General features: G+C 47.0%; 1 protein-coding gene and 1 non-coding gene across 2 annotated transcripts; one reads left to right on the top strand and one right to left on the bottom strand.

Moving 5' to 3' along the window:
* Positions 1-3539: 3539 nt before the first annotated feature.
* Positions 3540-3684, bottom strand: LOC132646601 (small nucleolar RNA SNORA48). Its single transcript, XR_009584863.1, has one exon. It is a non-coding gene; the product is annotated as a small nucleolar RNA SNORA48 (small nucleolar RNA).
* A 4771-nt stretch (positions 3685-8455) lies between these two features.
* Positions 8456-17157, top strand: LOC110559919 (sphingolipid delta(4)-desaturase DES1-like). Its single transcript, XM_021655566.2, has 3 exons — positions 8456-8585; positions 12314-13059; positions 16827-17157. Exons 1-3 carry the CDS (start codon positions 8504-8506, stop codon positions 16971-16973), a joined length of 975 nt encoding a protein of 324 aa, XP_021511241.1. The 5' UTR covers positions 8456-8503; the 3' UTR covers positions 16974-17157.
* Positions 17158-17693: the final 536 nt, after the last annotated feature.

The following is a 17693-nucleotide window of genomic DNA, read 5'->3' as shown; positions in this document are numbered from 1 at the left end:
GAAAGCCATGGAGTCCAGATGTGTGACAGGAGAGTCTCCATATGGAGGCCTGGGGAAGCCATTGCATGAAGCTCTGAAGGTGAAGCCTGGATTGCATTGGAGTCGCTAGAGCTTTGGACATCTGACAAGATAAACTGTATGGGTGTGGAACTAGCCTAAGAAGAAAGAAGTATGTTGCAGTCAGAAAAACTGGAAGGAATAGGAGATTGGAAGAGCCATCTAAGTTAGGATTTGGCATTTGCCCTGCTGGATTTCGGTGTTGCTTTTGTCCAGTATATCTTTACTGTGCTTCTTGCCTTCACTTTGGAATGATAACATATATTATATGTCATTGTATGTTCAAAGTATGTAATTTGATTTTGACTTTTACAGAGAATTACAGTTAAGATATTACCTTGATTCTCAGAAGAGACCTTGGATTTTTAAAGTGTTGAGACAGTGAAAGACTATCGGGACTTTTGAAGTTGGATTAAATACATTTTTCATTATGATATGGCTACAGTCCACGGAATAGAATGTGCTGGTTTGATTGAGAATGCTCCCCCCCATAGGCTCACACATATTAGTGTTTGGTTCTTAGTTGGTGGACTGTTTGGGAAAGTTTAGGGGGAATGGCTTTGTTGGATAAGGTGTGTCACTGGGGATGGGCTTTGGAAGGTATATTTTGTGTGTGTAGCTACTATAAACACTTCTGTGTAGAATAAACTCAGGATTTGAATTTGAATTCAGTGAGACAGGTGAAAACTACTCTGTGTTTTCCAGTGCAAAGGATGAGGAGTCATAACAATAATAATAATAATAATAATAATCCAGCTTCCCAATAAGCATATGAAAAACAAAACCAAGACTGGAGAGTTGGCTCAGAGGTTAGGAGAACTTGTTCTTGCAGAGGACCTAAGTTCAGTTACCAGCACCCATACTGTGGCTCACAACTGTCCATAATTGCAGTGGGATCCAGTTACCTCTTCTGAACTCCTTGCACATCAGACATACTTCTGGTCTAGAACATACAGGCAGGCAAAACACAAATGAACACAAGGTAAATAAATTAGTTAAAAAGAAAAAAGAAAAGATAAAACCTCCACACTTATGATCACCAAGGAATTGCAAATCTAAAGGTGCAGGGGACCCTGCTGCTGTTAACAGATCCAGGGTTGAAGGATGTCATTGGTGACATGAACTGAAGTTCCCAAGGTGGCGGTAAGGGCATGAAAGTTACTCCTATGCTAAAGATTCTACAAGGCTGATTGACTGGTTAGAATTTCTGAGGAGATGGAATGTTGCAGAATCAGAAACAAATTATCTGGAGTATCTGTTGAATCTACTGTCTGTGTTTAATCTACTGTCTATCATCATGACTGTTTGGCAAAGTGCTTGTGGGAGGTGCACACACATTAACTTCCACCAACCTGATGGCTAAGAATGTGTTCAGATAACTTCTGAAGCCTACAACAGAGATCTTGCCATTTTGCTGCCTACGTATGCTTCTACCAACATATTATTAAAGTGTTTTGATTTTTAAAAAAACTTTCTATTGATTCCTTGTGAGTTTCACATCATGTACCCTAGTCCTGCTCATCTCTCTGTCCCTCATCTATGCCCTTCACCCTTGCAACCTTCCTCACCCCACAATAAAACACACAACTAAATTAACAACAACAATAAAAGCCATCTCATCATGGAAGCTGTAGTATGTCACAGTGTGTCCCATCTTAGATTCCTCTGTCCACACATCTTCACTTGCAAATGTTCATTGCAATGAGTCATTGGTCTGGCCTGAGTCCTCTGGCTTCTGTGGCACCATCAATATGGTAGCCTCACCAGGACTTGTTGGCCTACTTTTTAAAAACTCTTTCATTTACATTTCTTATATCTCTTTCTCCCTATGCCACCCCAATCCCGTCCAACACCCCAACACCAGGTAGGAGAGAGGAAGAGTTAGTGGGAAAGAGGGCACAGTTCTCTTAGCTGCATGCTGCTGGTTAGGGTCGTTGGGTTCCTTGGAGCCAGTCCAATCCTTGTTTCAGGAGATATCCAATTTCTTATCTGTCTGTAGCAACAGCAATGGGAGCCACGAGGGAGGTGGGGGGGGAAAGCAGGAGCAGCCTTGTTCATTCTCAGAGCTCTCCACACTCTCTGGCTCTGACATTTATTCTCTCTCCAGAGTCCTCAGATTTAAACTATCTGCAGCTGGTAAAGAGCTCCTCTCAGAGCCCACACAAGGCAAATAGTTTGCTGCTGTGGACCATCTGAATCAGTCCCACATCCCACACCTGGGATTAAAACAAAAACATGTTTATATCCACAACAAGGACTCCTCCAGGTCATACTGTTGCTGCCCTGTGTCGTGGAGATCCTGCAGCCCTGAATCAAAAGGACTGGACCCTTCGCTTGTCCCAACCATTCACAGATGATACAGATTTGGGTGTGGGTCAACTCAGAGCAATGAATCTTGGCCTGGGTGGCAGCTGAACTTATCTGCTTATCTTCCTTATCAGCACCACCAGGACAAGCTCTCCAGCATTGTTCCTGCTAGGCCACCCATTGCAACCATCTGTAGGAGGCAAGGTCCACTCTCTTACCCACACCCAATCTTCAGAGCCAGCTTCACTGTGCTGCTCTGTGAGGTGTCAGCGGGTGGGGAGAGAGAACACTCCCAAGTGCTACAGCTTGTGAGGGGATGGGGCAGCTCTCCTGCTCTCGCACCCTGTGGCTGGCTCACCCATGCCTTTGCCAGACCCACTGTGCTGCCCAGGTGAGGTGCCATACCCATTTTTCCAAATGCTACAGACAGAGGGAGGCAAGGCAGGTTCACCCATTCCCATGATCCCAGGGGTCAGCAATCCTGACTGCCTCAGATAGTGAGGGATGAGGGAGCAGAGAGCATCCAGGTCACCTCAAGGCAGGGAGTGGCAGGGCCAGCTCTCCCATCTCTCACCCTTGGGGCTTGCTCACCTGTGCTCCCATCATCAGAGTCAGCTCTGCTGTGCTGTTTAGGTGAGGGACAGGGCCTGTTCTCCCAAGTGCTGCCAGGGGAGAAAGATGGAGCCAGCTCTTTAGAGAACATTCCCTGGACATCCACATTGTCCCTGGTGGCTACCTTGACCAGGGATATCCCTATGTTCTTTAGTGGTAATATGAGCCATGGATATTGACATGGCTACTGCATATCAGACATGGCCCTCAGTGACAGCTTTGGCTTGCAACTTCACCATAGCCCCAGGTGGCAAGACTGGCCACTCACAACAGGTCACTCTTCTCCACCCTTCACTCTCCAGTTCCATCTCTTCATTATGCTCAAGCTGCTCCACTTCTCTTTCCCATCTGACCATGTGGTGGCTCCCACTGCAGGTTGGGCACGTGGCTGGGGGTCCCTGGGTGACATCCTCCATCTGTGCTGTGTGGTGTGACAGCAAATGGGTGTCTGTGACCTGCCTGTGCTGTGCCCTAGAGGGTAGGTCTGTGGGTGGCACGGCAGTCTGCGGGTCTCTGTCTGCCTTCCTTCCCCCATGTAACACTGCCCGGCTTTGCTTTGACTTTTATGAGTCCTAGGCATAAGACAGCTTCGGCCACCAAGCTGGGAATTAAGCTAGGAAGAACAAAGGACTGCCATCTGCTCTGTCCCCAACTGATGTAAGAACACCACCACCAACAATGTGTCTTTTTTCCCATTGCCAGGGAGCATCTTGATTTTTTTTCCCCTAACATCCCGGGAAGACGGTACAGTTTGTAAAGTTCTTTCTGTGTAAGCATGAAGACCCAAGTTCAATCTCTTGAAGCCAGGTTTAAAAACTCAGGTGAGGAGCTGAGCATGTACTTGGTACAACTGGTCCTTGGCATTTAAGTACCAGTGATGATAGAGAAGAGAAGCAGAAAAAAACCAAAGGGCTCAGGGCCCTAAAGACTGATGTGCCATGAGCAGCTTATGATTACTACCTAGGAGCATATTGAGGAGTGAATGCTACCCACCTTTTTTTTAACTTATTGATTCTTTGTGCATTTCCCATCACGTACCCCAGTGTTACTCATCTCCCTGTTATATCCTCTCTCTACCCTTGTAACCTCCCTCCACAAAAAAAAAAAAAACACAAAAAATTAAAATACAAAACAAACAAAACTGCTGTAGAAGCGGAGGTGTGTCACAGTGTACCACACAGTACGGTCTTGCCCAAACAGCTCTACTTGCAAATGTTCATGCAGCGAGTCATTGGCCTGGGGCGAGGCCTCTGGCTTCTGTCACACTATCAATACTGGATCCTCACCGGGATTCCTCTTGGACATCCTATGTCATGAAGACACTGCAGCTTTGAATCTGCAGGACCAGACCCTCGTGTGCTCCAGCAGTTCGTAGATGGAGTCATCATTGGGTGGGCCAACCCAGAGCCCTGGGTCAGTCCTGGGTCAGGCTCTCCTGCTCCCACAGCACGAGGGCCAGCTCTGCTGTGCTGTCCAGGTGAGGCGCAGGCCGGCTCTCCTGAGTGCTGCAGCTAACAAGGCCAGCTAGCTCACTTGCACTCACACTACTGGGACCAGCTTTTCTGCACCCGTGTCACCAGACAGATCTCTCATTCTGTCCAGGGGAGGGACAGGGCCAACTCTCCCAGAGTAGAGTGGTTGGTTAGGGGCAGGGCCAGCTTAGCACAGTGCTTAGACATAAAAATGGCCTCAGCTGGCTGCCTAGACAGGGACATCCCATGGCCTTTGGTGGTAACATGGACCTTGGACATCAACACAGACCCTGGCTGTGGCTGAACCACGGACCCAGACATGGCCCTCAGTGGCAGGCTGGGACAGGTGGCCGCACAGGCCACTCAGATTAGTTTGGCCCCCAACGTCAGCACAGCCCCTGGACATCATCATGATTGCAGGCAGCAGCCCGGACTACTGACATCTGTATGGCCTTTGGTGGCAGCATGGGCCACAGATAATCAGCACAGACCCCAGCTGCAGAAGGGCCGTGGACCCAAGCATGGTCCTTGGTAGCAGCCTAGCCTGGACGTCACCAGACCCTCAGGGGGTTGCATAGGCTCCTTAGATCCGACCTTTCCTCACCACTGCCCTGTCTCCCATTCCACCTCTCTCCACAGGGTGTCAACCATTCAGATCTCCTTTCGCATCTCTCCACTGCTTACTCCATCTTTCCCATCTTTCCAGCACATGTTTGCTCATTGTAGTGGTGCCCACTGTAGAGCTGGGGCCAGTGCTTGGATGGTGAAATGATTCCCTTCTTTATTATTCTTTATTATACTGTTTCTTCATAATGAACAGATACAGAACCAGGACACAGAATATTTTCATCTCTCAAAAGGCCACATGATCATGACTGATCCATAGGCCAAACCTGGACTTAGACAACCACTGACTTACTCCTCACCCCCCACTTTTTTGTTTTTCAAGACAGGGTTTCTCTGTGTCATTCTAGATGTCCTGGGACTCACTCACATATAGACCAGGCTGTCCTTGAACCCAGAGACCAGCCTGCCTCTGCCTCCTGAGTGCAGGAATTAAAGGTGTGTGGTGCTGCTGCCACCATCTGGCACTGACTTCCTTTCTATCATTAACTATTAGACTTCTTTTCTGTACTTTCCTGTAAAGGGAGCTCTACAGACTGTCTTTTTTTCCTTCCTTTCTTTCTTGACAAGGTCTCACTTGGAGTCTTGGCTGGTCTGAACTCGCTACATAGACCAGACTCTCTCTCTAAATTCAGAGCCCCCAGATCATGCCTCCTGAGTGCTAGGATTAAAGGTGCGTGCCACTATATTCAGTGGTAGGCTCTAGTCTTTTCGTAAATTTCCTTTCATTTACCTTAATGTTTTGGAGATTGCACCGTGGCTGTGTGCTGTTGCGTTGTGCTGTTGCATTGCTGTTGCCTTGTGGCTGTGTGGCTTTCTACCGTGTGGGTAAACTGAGCCAGAGTTTGTTTTTACTGTTATCTGTAAAAAAAAAAAAAAAAAAAAAAAAAACACACAGAAAGAAAGAAAAGGAGAATATGACTGCTCTTAAGGGGTTGAGGTTTTTTATTATAGATACAAGGCAGAGTTAGGGGCACGTGGAAGAGTGCAGCGTGAACAGGACGGGCGGACTGACCAGGGCGTGTGAGGAGAGCAGTGGGGGAAGGGAAGGGAGAGACAGAAGCCAAGAGACCAGGAGAATGGAAACCAAGAGCTGCAGCCAAGAGACAGCAGAGCCAAAATGGCTAAATTGTATAGGGACCAGAGGAGCTGGGGGAAGGGAGGGGAAGCCCAGGCCTTGGCTGGGGGATTTGGGGTAGGGATGGGGTGCTAGGAGGAGCCACAGGCACTGAGTGATAGTGGGAGAGCCAGCCAGCATCCGCTTTGATATGTTAATAGCACCTCAGCCATTTGTTCCGGGTTTCTTTGAGTCTTAACAATAGTTTCTGTGTCTGGGAATATACAGATAAGTCTGCCGTGAATGGTCACATAGAAATCTTTCCTGGAAAACATGTTCCTTTCTCTAGGGGAAACGTCAGAGCCGAGTGGCTGGGCCAATCGTATGGAAAAACACATGCTGGGCTTAACCCCGGACACCTGTGCTCCGGCCAGCGGAGCCTGTTTTTTGAGGGGGGGGGATAGAAGAGAATCCGATCCTGTGAAAAGATGAGCGAGAGAAAAGAACGAGTCCAAGCAAACAGGTGCTTGTCAAGAACTAACTTTACTGAGCAGAATCAGCTTTTATAAAGGGTTCAGGATAAGGAAGTAGGGTGGGTGAAAAATTACAAATTCTTCTCGGCCAGGGGCCTGAAACATCTTGTGATAAGCCACGGTTCTGTGAGCACATCTCTGCTGCTGCCAAGCAGTATGTTTACTGCAGGTAAGGAAACGGGCAAGTTGAGGCAGGTTGGTGAGTTTCTACAGGTGGTCCCTGACATCTCCAAGCAGTATGTTTACCACAGGAAAGGGAACAGGCAAGTTGAGGTAGGTTGATGAATTTCCACAGGTGGTCCCTGACATCTCCAAGTAGTATGTTTATCGCAGGTAAGGGAACGGGCAAGTTGAGGCAAGTTGGTGAGTTCCTACAGGTGGTCTCTGAAGTTGGCGAGTTCCCTCAGGTGGTCCCTGACACACCTGTTTTCCACAATGATCAGAACTCCACCCTTCCATCAGGACTGTCTCAGCAATCCAGTCCTCCCACATCCTCACCAGCACCTCATGATGCGAGCTTTCCTTTTCCACAAGGGCAATGCAGCGGTAACTGGTTGGTCCCGTCCAGCCTCCCTCCTCCTGAGATTTTGGTCTGCAGCCCCATCTGTTCTCGTCTGTTTTGTTTTTCCCTCTGTCTTCGGCCCTTCCAGGACCTGAAGGACTTACTAGTGCCGGCTGGTTTTACCAGGTCAGAGGCTGTGGCTGCTTGGCAGCAGGATAACCTCAGACTGTCTGGGGAGTGTGTGCTGGGCAAAGCAGCTCAACAGATCTCAGGCTCCTTATGCTCACCCCATCCATGTCCGTGTGGAAACTTTCAGTTTCTTCAGCTTTTTTTTTTTTCTTTTTAAATTGTTGTCATTGGGGGTGGAACCAAGGCCTCCATGCACATAAACCTACAAGTAAGCTTTGCGTTAGGCCCAAGGGTGATGGCCAGTCTGTCTTTTCTGGTTGTTGTGGGGTCCTCTTAAATACAACGTAACTCAAATACCAGGTCAATGCAAGTGACAAAAACTTATTGCAACCAAACCGGTACTGATGATCAGGGCTGAAGAAGAACTACGATCCCCGAAGGGATGTTGTTCAGCATACGTAAAAGATGGAACAGCAAAGCCAGGGGGAGCAGGGTAGGCCGCAGCATTGTCTGTCGTATTTTGACATAAGGGGTTGAGCAAGGGAGTTTCCATCAGTCAGGACAGGCATAGGTGTCCAGGCCTGGGGACAGGAGCATGAATTTAGGTGACCCTGCCAGCAAGATGGAGAAGTTGTCCTTGAAATGGCTGGACTCAGACAACTGTTTCCTCACAAAAGATGCTGCTCTCTTGTGAAGTCCCAGCTCCCTAGGGCCTGGGACCTCGGATTTAGTTTCTCTCTAATGATTAAATGGAGTTTGAAAGTGAAACGGTGGTGCTTAGAGTAAGTTTCTTTTGCTGGCTGCCAACACGCTGACTTCATGGTCCGTCGTTCTAGCTGTCATCAGCCTCCTCTTAGCTGCCGAGCACCAAATGCTGTTGTTTTCCTGTAAATTCTTAGCGTCGGCTCTCCCATACACTGTCTCCACCCCCAAGGCGGTGAGCTCCAAGTTTTTAGAGATCTTTCCTTTATAGCCCTGCCAGGGCGGGGCAGACTGCATCCATCCCTCAGACCCCAGAGGCACAGAGCACGGAGTCAGCTCGGGGCCTGCCGGGCCTGATCAGGCTGGAGGCTGGGGTGGGGTTAGCGCCGCCCTCCTGGGTGTTTCCTCCGCCTGTGCAGGCGACTACAGACCCAGGCCACAGGTGCCACCGACGCCAACACCTTCACGGTGTTGCACCTGGAGCAGTAGGGCAGGTCTGCACACAGCCATGGGGAAACACGGTTCACGGGAAGATTCTGAGTGGGGCGGCGCGGATCAGCTGCACGGGAATCGACGTCGGGAGATCTTGGGTGAGATTCTACGCCGGTGCGGACAGGTCAGGGATGCCTAAGGCCAGCCACTGCCGCCTTCCTATTCCCATCCCCAATTCTCTATCACCAAGGCTTGGTTGGGAGCGCCCAGGCAGGAAGCCCTCAGGAGGCTCAGAGCACACAGTGCAGGGACTCTGGATGAGGTATTGCACTGGCCTTTCTTTTCTGTTGGCCTTAGAGCAAGGGTCTCTTTGGCAAGGCTCTCTCTCACACGATCCTCCAGCTCAGAGATTCCTGAGCCCGTGGATGGTTTGTGATTCAGTTCCTCCTCAAATGCCCCTAGGAGAAGGGCAAAGCCAGGCAGAAGGTAGATGATGCACACGGCGTGAAACTGAGGGGCCCCACAGCCACTCACGTGGGACCATCACCCTACAGTATGATGCCGAGACAGGCCCTGGTCTCGCACCTGCCCTTGTGACAGAATTGAAGACATTTTTTAAAAAAGTATTATTTCTTTGGGATTTGTGATTAAAAGAGACTAAAATATCGAAGACTAGCCAAACAGGAAAGATTCCTGGCTTGGTCTGATGGTCTCCTGACAGTTTGTTTAGGGTTTTTAAACCAGACTAACCAGGCCTTACAGCTCCTTACAGCTGGGTGCTTCTGTGTTTCACGGAGGATTCTCTCATTTCTCCCAGGCTGCTCTTCACCACCTGCCAGGTTCTGAGTTGGCGGCTTTGCAACATTGCCTGACTTATCCTCATTCCAGGCTTTTGACTTTTCTGCCTTTTAAAAGATGCAGAGAGCATGAAGGAGATAAACACTAGGAGCAGGTTCTAATCTGGGTCAGCCTGGCTGCAGAGAATATGCTCTTAACCCGTTCTGTCTGTTTAAAACCAGTGAAGCTAGCAGGAGGGGACTGAAGGTGAGGAGCCCCCTCCGGGGCTGGGGACAAAACCCGGGGCCCACACAGCATCTCTGTGCTGTGCCACAGCCGGCCCCTGGAGCTCTCTCCTGGCACCTATTTGTCCAAAGAAAAGACAAGACCCCAATTTTTAAGAGTATCTAAAGTTAGAAATTCTTTATTTCATGAGTGACTTAGTAGGTGTCACTGAAATCAGTTTTAGCAACTGAGTCACTGAGGCGACGGGAACTTTAAGTTGCTTATTAAGGGAAGCCCTTTAAAAGGCTATGGGTTAGACAGGTATGATGGCAACCACCTTTAATCCCAGGACCCAGGAGGCACAGCCAGGTGGTTCTTTGTGAGTTCTAGGCTAGTTTGATACACGCAGAGTTCAAGGAGCCCTTGAGGGTGGGAAAACTTGCTTCCGGCAGGTTCTCTCTCACATTGCACATCACTTAGTCATACCTGACCTGAAGTGGCAAGTGGCAATCTTGTCTCTACTTATCTACATATTGCATAATGATAATGTAATATCTGCTCATATGAACACTGACTCTCAAACCCTGGAATCCAGCCTTTCATCGATAGTCAGAAAGTTAAACAAGAGGTTGTAATTGATGCTTGTGGGGTGTCTTTCCCAAGTCTAGCTTTCCCAAGTCTAGCACTGAACTATCACGCCTGAAAAACAGGACTTATGCTTCTCAATGACAACGTTACCACTGTTAAAAAAGGCATGAGTGCTTCTCAGTGCTCCCTTTCTGGAAGCAGAGAGAGATGGCCTTTGGTGAGAAAGTCAGGATGTTTGCTGGAATTGCATTGACATGATGGCATAGTTGTGAAACTTCTGTTCGGTTTCTCTATAGGAGGAAACAGAAGAGGTCATAGATGTTGTTTTAACGGCTGGCATGCACACACTTTAAATCTGCATTTAGAGTTAGTGTTAAAAACACAGTCCACGTTTACAGACAACCCCCTATGGGTGTACATGGACAAAGGAGGTGGAGAGAAGCTCCACCCAGCTCCATGCAGATGGGCTTCTACTCCAGGGATGCACTTCAGCTGAGGACTGTAAGGGCCGAACAGGGGGTGCTGGGCTGCCCACTGCCGCCTCTTTGAGCCCACACCTCTGAGAGGTCAGAGGACAAGGGCTTCAGCACGTCATTACTGCTGGGGCTGACAGTGCCACAGGCCCTTGCTACTGCAGAGCTAGCCCTAGCAGGGCCCACTGCCCTGCATGGACCACCAGTTGCACTATAGGAGAAACTACGCTGTGAGGACCTAATACCTCCCGCTGTCTACAGCACACTGCCTGAACCGTTATCATGTCCCCACTGTCATAACACTCTAGAGGACAGTGGCTCGCACTGATCTGCCATGGTAGGCATTGTGCCAAAGTTATTGCTCACAGTCACAGATGGTGTAGGTTAGGGAGACTATGATGGAAATAAAGTCAACATTTGCCACTGACTCACGCTTCAAGGCACATCTTCAAGAGAAAACCACTCACGTTCTAAGAAGTCCATGTCATAAAATTGGCAGAGGTGTCTGACCTACCAGACACACTCTCCCCCCCCCAAAAAAAAACCTCAAAATAAATGCAGAAAAATTATGTAAAACAAGGTAATTTGATGCCAGAGACAGAACAAGATAGCTTCTTAGCAATAGAAACTATGGTTAATAAAATGCTTGCTAAGAACTTGCGAGAATGGGGCTGGAGATGTAGCTGGATGGTCGAGTGATTGTGCAGCCCATGTGAGGCCTCAGCCAACATCATACTGAATAAGGAAGGACCTGGAAGCATTTGTTCCACGTCCAGGAAGAAGGTGAGGGTGCCAGTCACTGCTTTCCTCTTTCCTCCCTCTTGCCACCTCTCTGTCTCTCTTTTTGTCTGTCTGTCTCTCTGAACTCCTCTTCTCTGTGGTTCCCCCCCCATCAAATATCACTGTTTATTTAACTGACCCGCTTACAGAAATAGCACAGATGTCACCCTCCATCCTTCTCCTAGGGCTATCTGTCTGGTCTTCCCTGTTGCCAGCATCTCTACCACACATGGAATGGGCTGTCTCTTTTCTTCGTTCCACCTCGTGGAGAAGTCAGTTTGGGCCACAGAAGGTGGTGGTCTATGTGTGCATGGTATAGTGCTCCTGTGTGTGTGTGTGTGTGTGTGTGTGTGTGTGTGTTATATGTGCCTCTGTGTGTGTATGGTCTATGTGTGCATGGTATATGTATACAGTGTGTGTGTACCTGTGGGGAGAGTGGTCTGTGTGTTCATGGTATTTGTGTAGGTAAATGTGTACCTGTGGGGAGGGTAGTCTATGTGTGCGTGGTATCTGTGTATGCTGTGCTTGTACCTGTGTATATGGCCTATGTGCACCTATGTGTGTGTGGTCTATGTGTGCATGGTATATGTGTACAGTGTGTGTACCTGTGTGTGATCTATGTGTGCATGGTATATGTGTATGGTGTGTGTGCACCTGTGTGTGGGGTTCACAGCACCTGTGTGCACAGAGGCCAGAGGAGGCCGTTGAGTGTGCTGCCCTATCACCGTCCGCCTTGTCTTGCTGAGACAGGGTCTCTCACTGAAGCTGGAGCTAGACTGGTGACCAGGAAGGCCCAGTGACCCTCCTGTTTGCAGCCTAGCTCAGTGTTAGCGTCACAGGCATGGTCAGATTGTTTGTGGCCTCCATCCAGCAAACTTAACTCAGGTCCTCATGCCTCCACAGAGAGCGCTCTAACCCCCCGAGCTGTCCCCTCAGCTCCTATAGCTATAATTTCTTCACTGTGCTCACTTAAATATGCTTGATTATAGTTATAATTACACTAATCTTCACTTGTAAGTCTTGTTGTATTTTTTTTCTTGCAGCAAAGTATCCTGAGATAAAATCCTTGGTGAAACCTGACCCCAACCTGATCTGGATCATACCCATAATGCTTCTTGTGCAGTTGGTTGCATTTTATTTAGTCAAGAACTTGGAATGGAAATGGGTCCTATTTTGTGCCTATGTCTTTGGTGGTTCTATTAACCACTCACTAGCTATAGCTTCTCATGAGATTTCTCATGAGAGTTCCTTCTTTGGCCACCACAAGGCATCGTGGACCCGCTGGTTTGGAATATTTGCTAACCTCCCTCTCGGGATTCCATATTTGATTTCCTTTAAGAGATACCACATGGATCACCATCGATTCCTCAGAGCTGATGGCATGGACGTGGGTGTTCCTCATGACTTGGAAGGCTGGTTCTTCTGTACCACTTTCAGGAAGCTTGTCTGGATTATTTTTCAGCCCCTTTTTGTTATTTTTCGACTTCTACTTATCAACCGAAAACCAATTTCTTATCTGGAAATCATTAATGTTGTGGTTCAGATCACTTTTGACATTATAGTTTACTATGTTTTTGGAATTAAATCTTTAGTCTACATGCTGGCAGCCTTCCTGCTTGGCCTTGGTTTACACCCAATATCTGGGCATTTTATAGTAGAACATTACATGTTCTTAAAGGGACACAAAACATACTCATATTATGGGTCTCTGAACTTACTCACCTTCAATGTGGGCTATCATAATGAGCACCATGACTTCCCCAACATTCCTGGAAAAAACCTGCCCCTGGTAAGTAAAGGATTTGGTAAATATTTTCTCTAATAGCTGTATAATCCAAATTAGTCTTCACCTGTTCATTTTTAATGGAAGCTAGTACAATTTATCAACCAAAACTCCTCAATAAAATGAAAATCGAAGGGGCTGGAGAGATGGCTCAGCAGTTAAGAGCACTAGCTGTTTTTCCAAAGGACCTGAATTCAATTCCCAGCAACCACATGATGGCTTTCAGCCATCTGTAATAGAATCTGATTCCCTCTTCTGCTGTGCATGAAAACAGTGTTCGTATACATAAAATAAATCTTTTTTAAAAAATGAAAATCAAAGCATTATATACATCTAGTATCTGACAGGCTACTTTTATGAAGGGTACAGTCAGATATTTAAGCTCAGTGATTATTTTTAGGGATCAGGAACACAGGCAGATATTTAAACCCTGGTATGCAATAAAATAAGTGTGTTAACTACAGTTCTATGGCTGTGAAAAGGTTTATCGAGTGGCACCATTTGGAAACACATGTTGGATCACAGAGGGATGAAAAACCAATGTTAGATTTTCTGGAAGTCACACATGACACCTGCAACTTAATTTCAGTACGTTCAGAAGGAGGACAAAGAGCGAGGGTTTGTTTATCAGAACACTGCAGAGGGTAACTGCTACAGTTGACTGTCAAGGAACCTGGGTCACACCTTCAAATTGGTGAAGGCTGGATGAGAGCTACTTGATGATTCTTTCACCTGTTCAGTGGAATTTACATTTTCAGAATAAAGTGTTTGAGGAAAGTACACAGGCAAGTACCTGTGTGAACACAGCCTTGAGCTTGTGTAGTGTGACACTAGCTCCCAATGCCTTCGTGTCAGGATGCCCTGAATCTCTGGTGTAGCTTTTGTTGACCTGTGCTGTGACTGGGGAAATGAATTTTTATTTAACGATTTTTTTTTTACGTGCATATGTGAGTGCCTATATGTATGTATGTGAGACACGTTCATATTTGGTGCTCAAGAAAAACCAGAAGAGGGTGTCAGATACCCTGGAGCTGGAGTTACAGAGAGCTGCAAGCTGCCACGCGGGTGCTGGGAACTGAACTCAGGTCCTCTACGAGAATGGAAGGTGCTCTTAATTGCTGAGCTATCTCTCTAGCCTCGAATTTTTACTATTTTTAAGAGGGTCTGCCTTACAGACAAGGTAGTAATATTTTTAATGAACGGATTTCTCCAACATAAGCCACATAGAAAGGTATGTGTAGTTTTCCGTAGCCATCCTGATACTAAAAACTTAGTTCCATTCATACATCCTGACTTAAGGCCCATGGTACCCCTGACTGTTCATGCCCCTCCTTCTTTTACTGACCTAATCTTACAAACATCCCCAGATTTCACTAGTCTACCTTTCCCTGATCTTTCTGTGAGTTAGATCTAGGAACTTCATGCTTTGTGTCTTAATAATTTCCTGGTACTTGTTAGACAGTTAATTATAGCAGTTACAAGTGTACCTATGAAATGATACAATAATAAAATGGGCTAAGCTTGTTCCTTAGCTTGTTTGTGGTACTAGAGATAAAAGTATGTCCTAATGCACGCTACTAAATCATGTTGTCACTGAACTACATCTCCAAGTCTTATGGCTTTAACAGCTATGTTAAAATGTGACTCATAGACAATGCCGGCTCTGATGGCACACACCTCCAATCCAGCACTTGGGAGGCAGAGGGAGGTACATCTCCAAGTTTGAGAACAGCCTGGTCTACAGAGCTAATTCCCACAGCTGGGTCTACACAGAGAAACCCTGTCTCAAAGAAAACCAAAGTACATGTGTCAAAGCACATGTTTGTGTGGATAGCGTGGGTGCGTAACTCATACAAAGCAGCCGCTTGAAGTAGGTCTCAGAATATTCACAGAGCTGCGCAGCTAGCCTAGGAACCAATTACAGAACATTTCCATTACAAAGACATTTTGGAATCCCAACCTTTACATTTCTTAAGAGCATAGTTTTAGTGAGATTTGCTGTTCACGAAACTCTTGGAATTCTTACTTTTTTCTTCATGTGTGTTACATGCTGTGTGTGCGGAAGTCGAAGGACAGTTTGCCGGAGGTGGTTCTCTCCTTTCACCATGTGGATTCTGGGGATCGGATTCAGATCTTCAGGACTGCCAGCAAGTGCTTTTAACTACTCAGTGATCTCATAGCCTCACTTTAAGCATGCATTTTCCCCTTACTTACAGCTTTATAAAGTACAAAGACAGCGGGGATTCTGTAAGCAGCTGAATTGTATCGGACACACAGCTAATAGATTCTCTAGGGTTTATAAACCGTACATAATGTGAAGAATTTATTCATTTTTACCTTGTGACCCTTAAATGTTTATAATTTATCATTCTTTGCATTACCCTGGTGGCTAATACACATGCAGTCTTAACGAATGTCTTAAATGTTTATCTAATCTCTGACTGGCTCTGTTGTTTTACAGCTTTAGAACACTAGTGTCTTCCTTCCTTCCTTCCTTCCTTCCTTTCTTCCTTCCTTCCTTCCTTCCTTCCTTCCTTCCTTCCTTCCTTCCTTCCTTCAACATTTTATTGATTCTTTGGGAATTTTACATCATGCACCTCAATCCCACTCATGTTCCCATCCCTTGTACCCAACCCCTGCCCTTGCAACAGCCTCCATCTAAAGAAAATAAAACTCTAGCTGTGGGAGCAGTAGTGTGTCACAGTGTGTCCCACATCGTTGGACCTTTTGTCCACACTCATGTGTTTTGAAAATGTTCATTGTAATGAGTGCTTAGTCTCTTTCAAGGCCTTCTGCTATCCCATCAGTACTGGATCATCACCAGGAATCCCCTTGGATATCCTGTAGTTGCCCTGTGTCTTGGGGATCTTGCAGATTTGGATCTGTATGGTCTTCCCCTCCACGTGCTCCACCAGTTCACAGATGGGGTAGATTTGAAGGTGGGCCAACTCGAAGCCCTGGATCTGGGCCTGGGTGGTAGCTGAGTTGGTCAGCCCACAAGCTCTCCTGCTCCCACATCACCAGTGTGAGCTTTCCAGCACTATCATGGCGAGGTCCCTGATGTTGCAGTTGCCAAGGAACAGGGCCAGCTCTCCCGCCCTTGTGCGCTTGGAATCAGCTCACCTGTGCCCACACCAACGGAGAAAGCTCTACTGTACTGCCTAGGCCAGGTGCAGGGCCTGTAGCTTGTGAGGGCCAGGGCCAGATCTCTGCCAGCTCTCTTGCCTGCCATAGGGGGCTCAGGTGAGGGGGGACATCTCTCCCTTGCCTAGGCCATTCCACAATAGACAAGTGGTAGGGAGAGCTCTCCCATGATCCCCTGTACCCATGCCACCATGGTCAGCTCTATTATGCTGCCCAGGTGAAGTGTAGAGCCTTCTCTCCCTAGTGCTGCAGCCAGTGAAGAACAGGACTAACTCTCCAGCTCTCATGACCCCAGGGCCAGCTCTGCCACCTGCTGCAGGTGGCAAGGAATGGGGGCTGGTGGGAGGGTATTTCTCCATCACCACTGCAGTGCAGACATGCACTTGTGTCTTTCTGTTCCAGCCGTTAAGCTGCTGGCTTTGCCATAAGTCCAGGGTAGAGTATGACAGAGCTGTGTATGTGCATGGTCTGAAGGCCATCTTTATTCATGAAGAACTGCAGGGGTCTGAAGGACCCTGAGCAAAGGCATTGTCCTTTGGCTGCTTTGGTATGTTGTCCCTCTGTCTGTGTCAGACACTCACCGTCATCTTGAGGACTCCGTAACACTCGCTGTGTTTTTTCACTTCCAGGTGAGGAAAATAGCAGCTGAATACTACGATAACCTCCCCCACTACAACTCCTGGTTCAGAGTGCTGTATGATTTTGTAATGGATGACACACTGAGTCCTTACTCACGGAGGAAGAGGCTTCTGGAAGGGAAACAGCTTTTAGAGTGAACACTATCAGAGCCAAGACGAATTCTGCAAAGATTAGAAGTTGCCGGCAGTGTGGATTTCTCCCTTGTTAAAATTAAGACAGTGATGCTCAGGAGCTAGCCCAGAAGAATTTCATCTCCATAGTATCAAGAAGCTGTTCTGGTTTCCAGTCAGCTGACTCTGTTACAAAGCTCAATTGTGTGCTATCCAATTACCATCTCTGAGAGGGTGTTCACCCATGTCAGTCATTTCGCAGGAATATTGTAAAACTGCCTATTTCTGCTCTATGATTTTTGTCACAAAGTTTTATTTTAAAATAGTTACTACTTAGTTAATACTAAAGTATTAATCACACTATATCAATATCTATTGCTTTTTATATTTTTCTTTCTTCATTACATATGGTTGCCTGAGCACTAGAAAAACTTATTTTAAACTTTTCTTTCCAAAAGAGTACTTTAAAAAGATACGGTTGCACACACATACAGGCTCAGCCACACCTGAAGGAAAGCTATATAAGAGAATTGATGTACTCAGAGGTTGAAGCCATTAACCATGTCAAATAGCAGGTAGTTAGGCCAGAAATCCTGATTATCACAAAAGCATCACATAGACCCTATGTTATAAGGAAATATTATTCAAGATGAGAAAATATTTTCAAATTGTTATCAGACACAATGCAACTCCGGAAAGTGTCAAGGGAGGCACAGACAGTTGACTCTGGAGATAGAATCCTCTGTG

This window comes from Meriones unguiculatus, chromosome 11 (assembly GCF_030254825.1).
Source record: "Meriones unguiculatus strain TT.TT164.6M chromosome 11, Bangor_MerUng_6.1, whole genome shotgun sequence".
In the NCBI taxonomy this organism is placed as follows: Eukaryota; Metazoa; Chordata; class Mammalia; order Rodentia; family Muridae; genus Meriones; species Meriones unguiculatus.
Note: the sequence above shows the minus strand (reverse complement) of the source record. Positions and strands in the feature narration are given on the sequence as shown.